This window comes from Rhagoletis zephyria, unplaced genomic scaffold (genome assembly GCF_001687245.7).
Source record: "Rhagoletis zephyria isolate East Lansing unplaced genomic scaffold, Rhagoletis_zephyria_1.1 Rzeph_scaffold_01892, whole genome shotgun sequence".
NCBI lineage: Eukaryota > Metazoa > Arthropoda > Insecta > Diptera > Tephritidae > Rhagoletis > Rhagoletis zephyria.
The window spans coordinates 19,175-31,640 of record NW_016158976.1 but is presented as its reverse complement, the minus strand read 5'-3'; the positions used below and the strand labels follow the sequence as shown (position 1 = coordinate 31,640).

General features: G+C 42.3%; 1 protein-coding gene across 1 annotated transcript; it reads left to right on the top strand.

Moving 5' to 3' along the window:
• The first annotated feature begins 5,542 nt into the window (after positions 1–5,542).
• LOC108365496 (uncharacterized) lies at positions 5,543–6,127 on the top strand. Its single transcript, XM_017619537.1, has one exon. It carries the CDS (start codon positions 5,543–5,545, stop codon positions 6,125–6,127), a length of 585 nt encoding a protein of 194 aa, XP_017475026.1.
• The last annotated feature ends 6,339 nt before the right edge of the window (positions 6,128–12,466 follow it).

Here is a 12,466-nt window from a genome sequence, read left to right as displayed (position 1 = left end):
AATATTGATAAAGTCTCGCAAAATCGTGGCCAACCTCTCGTGTGGTTCTGGCACACCGATTCGCCGAAGCGAACGCATTGCTAAATTTAACCATACCAATAATATGACGAGTTTTAACGCAGAATAGTTTGAAAGGCTCTTACAAGCCGTTAGTAGTTACAATTCTCGACCTGGGTCATTTAGCAACTGCACTGCTCGTTTTAGTGGCGAGCGTAGTTCCACAAAAGTTTAGGAATTTATCGGCACAATTTCCACTTTTAAGGCGGTTGAAAAGATAAGCGATGTAGATGTTATTAGCGGAATGCCAATGATATTAGAGGGTAATGCAGCAGAATGGTGGCGTGGAGTAAAATCAAAGGCCGAAGCTTTTGATGATATTCGCATGCTGCGTGAAGCATTTTCTCCTCCAAAGCCATCGTGGCGTATTTATGTTGAGATGTTTGAAACAAAACAGCAAAAGAATGAGGCGACGGACATTTTCATCCGGAAAAAGCGCGCACTCCTGTCCCAATTGCATAATGTACCAGCTGAAGCTGACCGAATTGATATTCTGTTTGGGCTGTTGCACGTGCAAATCCGCGATAGGGTGAACCGTCATAAAATTTCGAATTTTGATGAATTGTTGAGCGAAGCTCGTGAAGCAGAGTTCTTTTGGCAAGAACGCAAACAGCACGTTACGCACAATGACGATCATGCTAGCACAAGTAGTTCGGCACGCTGTGGGTTTTGTCGTAAGAAGGGTCATAGCATGGAAGTTTGTTTTAAAAGGAAGAATGAAGAGGCGAAAGAGGCACACGCTGCAAACATAGCACAAGCAGTAGCTTTGAAACCTACATACGCTTGCTACGGATGTAATGCTCCAGGTGTGATCCGCGCTAACTGCCTCAATTGTAGGAAGAAACCAGCAGCAACATCCGAGGTGGTGAACTTTAACTCACTATCCACTTCTATTGGTAGGGAAATTCCCATTGCGAATATACAGCTATTCGGAACACCTGGTCAGGTTTATTTTGATTCGGGTGCTCGAACGAGCGTTGCTAGTGCAAATCTGAAACGCATCATGGACTTTAAAAGATGCGTATATGAAAACGTATACTGTGGCGTTACTCTTGCGGACGGCAGCACGTCGCTGCAGAACTGTCTATCTANGCGTTATTCTTGCGGATGGCAGCACGTCGCTGCAGAACTGTCTATCTACTGTATGCAAAATTATTATAGGGGGGCAATGTTTAAACATTCGGTTCATTACCTTACCGAATGCTACTGGTAACAGAACACTGATTGGTGCTGACTTTATGGAGCAGGCATCACTTAAATTTTGCTGATGCATTACCGTTAGAACTAAATATTTTAGAAAGGGTCAAAGTATGTTCGACTAACAACAAGCGCAAGCCAGAGGTAGAAGCAATCCGTGAAATCGATACGTCCAAAGTATACATGTCTGACTTTGAGTATTATGGGCCAGATGTCCCTAACGATTATTCGCCACACACTATTCAGAGTATATTCCGAGATGCTATTCCTCCAGAAATGGTTACACCTGAACGGCCGAAAGGCCCTGGGTTATTTACTGGTGTCGTTTATACCCACAAGTCAACAGATTTGTTCTCAATAGATTTTTATTTTATAAAGGAGACTGATGGAACCGATTTATCAGTACAAGAAAAGNGCGTCCAAAGCATACATGTCTGACTTTGAGTATTATGGGCCAGATGTCCCTAACGATTATTCGCCACACACTATTCAGAGTATATTCCGAGATGCTATTCCTCCAGAAATGGTTACACCTGAACGGCCGAAAGGCCCTGGGTTATTTACTGGTGTCGTTTATACCCACAAGTCAACAGATTTGTTCTCAATAGATTTTTATTTTATAAAGGAGACTGATGGAACCGATTTATCAGTACAAGAAAAGAGGCAACTTGAAAAGGTACTTCAAACACATTCAAACGTTTTTGGTCCATCGTCTGAGCCAACGCAGTATGCCCAGCATTTTATAGATACTGGAGATCATGAGCCAGTGTCATCACCTCCGTACCGCTTGTCATTTCCTAGACTGCAGGAACTTAAGTGCGAGATAACGAAGATTGTCGAGAACGACATCACTGAAGAATCTGATTCACCGTGGTCGTCGCCGGTTGTGATGGTGCCAAAGAGAGACGGTGGCACGCGCGTATGTGTCGATTATCGGAAGATAAACTCCATCACAAAGCCAGATAGGTATCCGTTACCCCACATGAACGACTTGCTGCAATCTGCGAAAAGTACTAGGTTTATGACGACCCTAGATTTGCAATGTGGTTACTTTCAGATAGCCGTAGCTGAAAAAGACAGAGATAAAACTTGCCTCATAACACCATTTGGCACATACAGGTTTAAGAGAATGCCTTTCGGTCTTCGAAATGCCCCTGCCACCTTCCAACGCTTAATAGACCGATTTAAAACCGCAGTACCCAATGTAAAAGTTCTAGCGTACCTAGATGATATAATTATCTGTTCGACTACGTTCACAGAACATCTTAAAGAACTGAGTACCGTTTTCGATAAGCTGGACAAGTTTAAATTGCGCATAAACCCTTCAAAATGTCGTTTTTGTTGTGCCGAAGTCAAATATCTCGGTCATGTCCTTACAACAGATGGAATTAAAGTCAATCCTGAAAAAACAAATGCGATCACCTCACGAAAGGAACCTCGAAATATCAAGGAACTGGTGTCTTTTATCCAAACATGTTCCTGGTACCGCCGTTTCATAGATCATTTCGCTGAGATCGTAAAGCCACTTACTGATCTTATGAAAAAGAATGCTGTATGGCAATGGTATGCACCACAAGCTGAAGCATTCAGCAAACTGAAGCAATTACTGGCCAATGCTCCAGTTTTACGTCAAGCAGAAGATAACGTAGCTTTCACCATTAAGACTGATGCGAGTTCTTACGTATTAGGAGCGGTTTTACTCCAGGGGGAGAAGGAGAATGAGCACCCAATCGAATACGCAAGCCGTTTACTAACATCAGCAGAACGCAATTATTCGACGACGGAACGTGAAGCCCTTGCTATAGTATGGGCATGNCTTATTTTGATTCGGGTGCTCGAGCGAGCGTTGCTAGTGCAAATCTGAAACGCATCATGGACTTTAAAAGATGCGTATATGAAAACGTATACTGTGGCGTTACTCTTGCGGACGGCAGCACGTCGCTGCAGAACTGTCTATCTACTGTATGCAAAATTATTATAGGGGGGCGATGTTTGAACATTCGGTTCATTATCTTACCGAATGCTACTGGTAACAGAACACTGATTGGCGCTGACTTTATGGAGCAGGCAGGAATTGTACTTAACATGGGACAGAGATACTGGTATTACGAAAGTGATCCTACGCATCACTTCGATTTTGCTGATCCATTACCGTTAGAACTAAATATTTTAGAAAGGGTCAAAGTATGTTCGACTAACAACAAGCGCAAGCCAGAGGTAGAAGCAATCCGTGAAATCGATACGTCCAAAGTATACATGTCTGACTTTGAGTATTATGGGCCAGATGTCCCTAACGATTATTCGCCACACACTATTCAGAGTATATTCCGAGATGCTATTCCTCCAGAAATGATTACACCTGAATGGCCGAAAGGCCCCGGTTTATTTACTGGTGTTTTTCATACCCACAAGTCAACAGATTTGTTCTCAATAGATTTTGATTTTATAAAGGAGACTGATGGAACTGATTTATCAGTACAAGAAAAGAGGCAACTTGAAAAGTTACTTCAAAAACATTCAAACGTTTTTGGTCCATCGTCTTAGCCAACGCAGTATGCCCAGCATTTTAAAGATACTGGAGATTATGAGCCAGTGTCATCACCTCCGTACCGCTTGTCATTTCCTAGACTGCAGGAACTTAAGTGCGAGATAACGAAGATGCTCGAGAACGACATCATCGAAGAATCTGATTCGCCGTGGGCGTCACCGGTTGTGATGGTGCCAAAGAGAGACGGGGGCACGCGCGTATGNCCCATTACCCCGCATGGACGACTTGCTGCAATCTGCGAAAAGTACTTGGTTTATGACGACCCTTCAAAATGTCGTTTTTGTTGTGCCGAAGTCAAATATCTCGGTCATGTCCTTACAACAGATGGAATTAAAGTCAATCCTGAAAAAACAAATGCGATCACCTCACGAAGGGAACCTCGAAATATCAAGGAACTGGTGTCTTTTATCCATGCTGTTCCTGGTACCGCCGTTTCATAGATCATTTCGCTGAGATCGTAAAGCCACTTACTGATCTTATGAAAAAGAATGCTGTATGGCAATGGTATGCACCACAAGCTGAAGCATTCAGTAAATTGAAGCAATTACTGGCCAACCCTCCAGTTTTACGTCAAGCAGAAGATAACGTAGCTTTCACCATTAAGACTGATGCGAGTTCTTACGCATTAGGAGCGGTTTTACTCCAGGGGGAGAAGGAGAATGAGCACCCNTATTAGGAGCGGTTTTACTCCACGGGGAGAAAGAGAATGAGCACCCAATCGAATACGCAAGCCGTCTAACATCTAACATCAGCAGAACGCAACTATTCGACGACGGAACGTGAAGCCCTTGCTATAGTATGGGCATGTGCAAAATTTAGAGGGTACATGACGGGGCTAAAATTCATCTGAAGACAGATCACCAACCTCTTAAATGGCTGATGACCATGAAATCGCCATCTGGTCGCCTTGCAAGATTGGCATTACAGATATATAGTAATATAGTATAGTATATAGTATAATTTCCAAATCGATTACACCCCCGGTAAAAGCAATTCCGTAGCTGATATGTTATCACGTCCGCCGTGTGTGTCAGAAGACCACCAAACATTAAATTGCATATGTGCTTTTCAAGCAGAACTTCCTCGTAAGAAATCAAATGAACTACGAGCTGAACAGCTTAAAGACGACTACTTAGCGAAGATAATAAATTCTCTGGAGCAAAAAGATGAAAACGTACCCTTATGGTGCAACCGTGGCTACCTTTTGAATGACGGAGTTTTATATCGCTACGCCAATGATGATACTGAAGGAGCTCAACTCGTGATACCCACTCATGAGCGTGCAACTATTTTGAAATTGTATCACGATGAAAGTACTGCAGGACATTATGGTGCCGAGAAAACCATCGATCGAATCGCCAGCCGTTACTTTTGGCCAGGAATTCGCGCCGAAATAACTAAATCTGTACGAACGTGTGTCCAGTGTCAGCGCTACAAAGCCTCAAATATGAAACCGATGGGTTTACTCCAGACAACAAATAGTAAACAAAGGTTCTAAGTTGTAGCCGTCGATCTTTTCGGGCCTTTACCACAGACAGAAGACGGATACCAATGGATATTTATAATCGAAGATGTAGCCATCAGATGGGTTGAGCTATTTGCCCTTAAGGGAGCAACAGCAGAAGCTTGTGCAAAAACTCTTGTCGATGACGTTTTCCTCTGATACGGCGTACCAAGACGTCTTAAATCCGAAAACGGTGTACAATTTGTTTCGTCAATTATGCAGAAGATAGCCACAGTATGGGCATACAACAACTTTTCACACCTTTATATCACCCCGAAGCTAACCCTGTAGAACGCAAAAACCGAGACCTCAAGGCCCAGTTGGCCATACTCGTTCAGAACCAACATAACACTTGGAGCTCTGACTTAGCATCCATCCGTTTCGCAATGAACACTACCAAATGCCAATCGACCGGTTACTCCGCTGCATTCCTCACTTTTGGAAGAGAACTACGCACCTTCGACGATATAGAGCACGATATCAAAGCGATAACAGAGAGCGAGAACTTTATACCTCAGATTACGCCTTATCTAAGAAGTATGGTGGACACTTTTAACAACGCTAAAGAGATAGAACAAACAATGCAAGACCGTAACAAAGAATATGTCGACAAACGCCGGAGATCTCAAGATGGCATCGAAGTAGGAGCCGAAGTTTTAGTGACTACCCACGTCCTCAGCCAAGCAGCTAAAGGTATCACCTCGAAATTCGTGCCGAAGCGTGACGCACCGTATGTGGTTGTCCGGAAAATTGGGATTGCCGCCAAATCCGATCCTGACGCTCCACTAGGAGCTTACCATGCATCCGCCTTGACTTTATAGCAACGCAAACGAAGATCCACTCACAGTGCAGCCCCTTCGGATGAGAGGCCGACCCCGGAAGTCCTAATCAGTTGGTGATGGTTCGATAGTTTTACTCCTCGAACATCAAGGAGGAGGATGTAGCATTACGTATGGTGAACTTATAGTTATAAGACAATTAGCTTAAGATCTGGCAACTCACTGTAAGCATTACACCACTTAGTTTTTCCCCACATTACAAGCTCACCTGCTAGCACTAGCGGGACACTATAAAAACGCGATCCTCTGTGTTCTCGACTTCACTTGTTGGAAGCCGTGCACACGAGAGGTAAGTTTTCCTTTAATACGTTTATTTCATTGTTGCTATGAGTATAAGGCGAACAGCGCAAAGCTGGTCATTTAGAAAATAGCTTAACAGTGTTCTGTTGTTGTCTTCGTACGGAACAAGGCGATCAGTGCGAAACTGGTCACGTGAACTGTACACACTTGTTTATATGTATGTAGACGCGATGCTTTAGACGAACAGCGCAAAGCTGGTCTCTAAGTGGTTGAATGCATTGCCAGTATAATTAATATATAATATATAATTAATATGTATGTACATTTATTCTGTTACCCTAGGTTAATTACTCACGCAAATCCTGAGCTATTTCTTGTTTGTCACCACCATTTAATTATTTTTGACAATAAAACCACAAAAGTTCTCTAAAAATGTTAATAAGCCACAATAACANATAGAGTCAATGAAATCTGTTTGAACAATATTCCGCTAAAAAAACAAAACTGCTATAAAATCCCGTGGTATACTAAGAAACTAAAGAAGCTAAAGAATTTGAGAAATAAGTTTTACAAAAAATTTAAATCTACTAAAATTTCTGCCTTTAAAGATAAATATCTTCACTATTCGAGAGAGTTTAAAACGTTAGGTCAAATGCTTTNCAACGTTGTCGATCTCATCTGTAATCATGACAGTGATAATTTTTGCATTTTCGGAGACTTTAATTTACCGAACGTGGAATGGTCATACTTAGACAATAGTTCAACTTTACTTCCTTAATTTGTGAACGGTTTTTCTGAATCGTATCTTGTCGACAACTTCTTAAGTGTTAATCAATCCCAGATAAATAGTCTCACTAATTCTAGAACTAGATAAATATCTTCACTATTCGAGAGAGTTTAAAACGTTAGGTAAAATACTTCAGAGCAGGTATGTTCGTAATTTCGAGTCGGATATCAAGGTGAATCCAAAGTCGTTCTGGAACTATGTAAATTCAAAAAAATCGTGCTCTAGTATTCGGAAGTTTTCTATAATGGGACCCATGCTTCCTCATCTTCTGAGGCTGCAAATCTTTTTGCTGACTTCTTCCGCTCGAATTTTGTGTGAAAGATCTGTATATACAGTGTCAACTTGAAGGCGGTCATTGAAAGCCGTCATACAAAATTCAGAGAAAATTGCTAGATTTGTCACAGTAGACCTACCGGACATGAAACCATGCTGATTATCGGAAATTAAGCGTTTAACTGTAAAATACAACTTCTGCTTAACAATATATTCAAATAACTTTGAAACAGTCGACAACTTGGCGATGGGCCTGTAGTTGGAAACATTGCTTTTATCACCACTTTTGAATATAGGGCTAATGAAGGTAACTTTCCAGGCATCGATGAACTCGCCACACTCAAGTGACTTATTGAACAGTAACAGAAGTGGGTTTGCAAAGGCCAAACAATTATTAAGAAGATAAGATGATAAGCCATCAACGTCTGTCTGCAATGAGGATTTGATTTGCAAAATGCCATCAACTACATCCTCAAGAGATAATGAGAGCCTGCCAAAGTTAATTGGAGAGTTCACAGTTGGAGAAAAACCCCGAGTGGTTTCCGACTGTGTCACAAAATTCGAGCGGAAGAAGTCAGCAAAAAGATTTGCAGCCTCAGAAGATGAGGAAGCATGGGTCCCATTATAGAAAACTTCCGAATACTAGAGCACGATTTTTTTGAATTTACATAGTTCCAGAACGACTTTGGATTCACCTTGATATCCGACTCGAAATTACGAACATACCTGCTCTAAAGCATTTGACCTAACGTTTTAAACTCTCTCGAATAGTGAAGATATTTATCTTTAAAGGCAGAAATTTTAGTAGATTTAAATTTTTTGTAAAACTTATTTGTCAATGTTATTGTGGCTTATTAACATTTTTAGAGAACTTTTGTGGTTTTATTGTCAAAAATAATTAAATGGTGGTGACAAACAAGAAATAGCTCAGGATTTGCGTGAGTAATTAACCTAGGGTAACAGAATAAATGTACTTACATATTAATTATATATTATATATTAATTATACTGGCAATGCATTCAACCACTTAGAGACCAGCTTTGCGCTGTTCGTCTAAAGCATCGCGTCTACATACATATAAACATGTGTGTACAGTTCAAGTGACCAGTTTCGCACTGATCGCCTTGTTCCGTACGAAGACAACAACAGAACACTGTTAAGCTATTTTCTAAATGACCAGCTTTGCGCTGTTCGCCTTATACTCATAGCAACAATGAAATAAACGTATTAAAGGAAAACTTACCTCTCGTGTGCACGGCTTCCAACAAGTGAAGTCGAGAACACAGAGGATCGCGTTTTTATAGTGTCCCGCTAGTGCTAGCAGGTGAGCTTGTAATGTGGGGAAAAACTAAGTGGTGTAATGCTTACAGTGAGTTGCCAGATCTTAAGCTAATTGTCTTATAACTATAAGTTCACCATACGTAATGCTACATCCTCCTCCTTGATGTTCGAGGAGTAAAACTATCGAACCATCACCAACTGATTAGGACTTCCGGGGTCGGCCTCTCATCCGAAGGGGCTGCACTGTGAGTGGATCTTCGTTTGCGTTGCTATAAAGTCAAGGCGGATGCATGGTAAGCTCCTAGTGGAGCGTCAGGATCGGATTTGGCGGCAATCCCAATTTTCCGGACAACCACATACGGTGCGTCACGCTTCGGCACGAATTTCGAGGTGATACCTTTAGCTGCTTGGCTGAGGACGTGGGTAGTCACTAAAACTTCGGCTCCTACTTCGATGCCATCTTGAGATCTCCGGCGTTTGTCGACATATTCTTTGTTACGGTCTTGCATTGTTTGTTCTATCTCTTTAGCGTTGTTAAAAGTGTCCACCATACTTCTTAGATAAGGCGTAATCTGAGGTATAAAGTTCTCGCTCTCTGTTATCGCTTTGATATCGTGCTCTATATCGTCGAAGGTGCGTAGTTCTCTTCCAAAAGTGAGGAATGCAGCGGAGTAACCGGTCGATTGGCATTTGGTAGTGTTCATTGCGAAACGGATGGATGCTAAGTCAGAGCTCCAAGTGTTATGTTGGTTCTGAACGAGTATGGCCAACTGGGCCTTGAGGTCTCGGTTTTTGCGTTCTACAGGGTTAGCTTCGGGGTGATATAAAGGTGTGAAAAGTTGTTGTATGCCCATACTGTGGCTATCTTCTGCATAATTGACGAAACAAATTGTACACCGTTTTCGGATTTAAGACGTCTTGGTACGCCGTATCAGAGGAAAACGTCATCGACAAGAGTTTTTGCACAAGCTTCTGCTGTTGCTCCCTTAAGGGCAAATAGCTCAACCCATCTGATGGCTACATCTTCGATTATAAATATCCATTGGTATCCGTCTTCTGTCTGTGGTAAAGGCCCGAAAAGATCGACGGCTACAACTTCAAACCTTTGTTTACTACTGGTTGTCTGGAGTAGACCCATCGGTTTCATATTTGAGGCTTTGTAGCGCTGACACTGGACACACGTTCGTACAGATTTAGTTATTTCGGCGCGAATTCCTGGCCAAAAGTAACGGCTGGCGATTCGATCGATGGTTTTCTCGACACCATAATGTCCTGCAGTACTTTCATCGTGATACAATTTCAAAATAGTTGCACGCTCATGAGTGGGTATCACGAGTTGAGCTCCTTCAGTATCATCATTGGCGTAGCGATATAAAACTCCGTCATTCAAAAGGTAGCCACGGTTGCACCATAAGGGTACGTTTTCATCTTTTTGCTCCAGAGAATTTATTATCTTCGCTAAGTAGTCGTCTTTAAGCTGTTCAGCTCGTAGTTCATTTGATTTCTTACGAGGAAGTTCTGCTTGAAAAGCACATATGCAATTTAATGTTTGGTGGTCTTGTGACACACACGGCGGACGTGATAACATATCAGCTACGGAATTGCTTTTACCGGGGGTGTAATCGATTTGGAAATTATACTATATACTATACTATATTACTATATATCTGTAATGCCAATCTTGCAAGGCGACCAGATGGCGATTTCATGGTCATCAGCCATTTAAGAGGTTGGTGATCTGTCTTCAGATGAATTTTAGCCCCGTCATGTACCCTCTAAATTTTGCACATGCCCATACTATAGCAAGGGCTTCACGTTCCGTCGTCGAATAGTTGCGTTCTGCTGATGTTAGATGTTAGACGGCTTGCGTATTCGATTGGGTGCTCATTCTCTTTCTCCCCGTGGAGTAAAACCGCTCCTAATACGTAAGAACTCGCATCAGTCTTAATGGTGAAAGCTACGTTATCTTCTGCTTGACGTAAAACTGGAGCATTGGCCAGTAATTGCTTCAGTTTGCTGAATGCTTCAGCTTGTGGTGCATACCATTGCCATACAGCATTCTTTTTCATAAGATCAGTAAGTGGCTTTACGATCTCAGCGAAATGATCTATGAAACGGCGGTACCAGGAACAGCATGGATAAAAGACACCAGTTCCTTGATATTTCGAGGTTCCCTTCGTGAGGTGATCGCATTTGTTTTTTCAGGATGGACTTTAATTCCATCTGTTGTAAGGACATGACCGAGATATTTGACTTCGGCACAACAAAAACGACATTTTGAAGGGTCGTCATAAACCAAGTACTTTTCGCAGATTGCAGCAAGTCGTCCATGCGGGGTAATGGGTACCTATCTGGCTTTGTGATGGAGTTTATCTTCCGATAATCGACACATACGCGCGTGCCACCGTCTCTCTTTGGCACCATCACAACCGGCGACGACCACGGTGAATCAGATTCTTCAGTGATGTCGTTCTCGACAATCTTCGTTATCTCGCACTTAAGTTCCTGCAGTCTAGGAAATGACAAGCGGTACGGAGGTGATGACACTGGCTCATAATCTCCAGTATCTTTAAAATGCTGGGCATACTGCGTTGGCTAAGACGATGGACCAAAAACGTTTGAATGTTTTTGAAGTAACTTTTCAAGTTGCCTCTTTTCTTGTACTGATAAATCAGTTCCATCAGTCTCCTTTATAAAATCAAAATCTATTGAGAACAAATCTGTTGACTTGTGGGTATGAAAAACACCAGTAAATAAACCGGGGCCTTTCGGCCATTCAGGTGTAATCATTTCTGGAGGAATAGCATCTCGGAATATACTCCGAATAGTGTGTGGCGAATAATCGTTAGGGACATCTGGCCCATAATACTCAAAGTCAGACATGTATGCTTTGGACGCATCGATTTCACGGATTGCTTCTACCTCTGGCTTGCGCTTGTTGTTAGTCGAACATACTTTGACCCTTTCTAAAATATTTAGTTCTAACGGTAATGCATCAGCAAAATTTAAGTGATGCCTGCTCCATAAAGTCAGCACCAATCAGTGTTCTGTTACCAGTAGCATTCGGTAAGGTAATGAACCGAATGTTTAAACATTGCCCCCCTATAATAATTTTGCATACAGTAGATAGACAGTTCTGCAGCGACGTGCTGCCATCCGCAAGAATAACGCCGCAGTTTACGTTTTCATATACGCATCTTTTAAAGTCCATGATGCGTTTCAGATTTGCACTAGCAACGCTCGCTCGAGCACCCGAATCAAAATAAGCCTGACCAGGTGTTCCGAATAGCTGTATATTCGCAATGGGAATTTCCCTACCAATAGAAGTGGATAGTGAGTTAAAGTTCACCACCTCGGATGTTGCTGCTGGTTTCTTCCTACAATTGAGGCAGTTAGCGCGGATCACACCTGGAGCATTACATCCGTAGCAAGCGTATGTAGGTTTCAAAGCTACTGCTTGTGCTATGTTTGCAGCGTGTGCCTCTTTCGCCTCTTCATTCTTCCTTTTAAAACAAACTTCCATGCTATGGCCCTTCTTACGACAAAACCCACAGCGTGCCGAACTACTTGTGCTAGCATGATCGTCATTGTGCGTAACGTGCTGTTTGCGTTCTTGCCAAAAGAACTCTGCCTCACGAGCTTCGCTCAACAATTCATCAAAATTCGAAATTTTATGACGGTTCACCCTATCGCGGATTTGCACGTGCAACAGCCCAAACAGAATATCAATTCGGTCAGC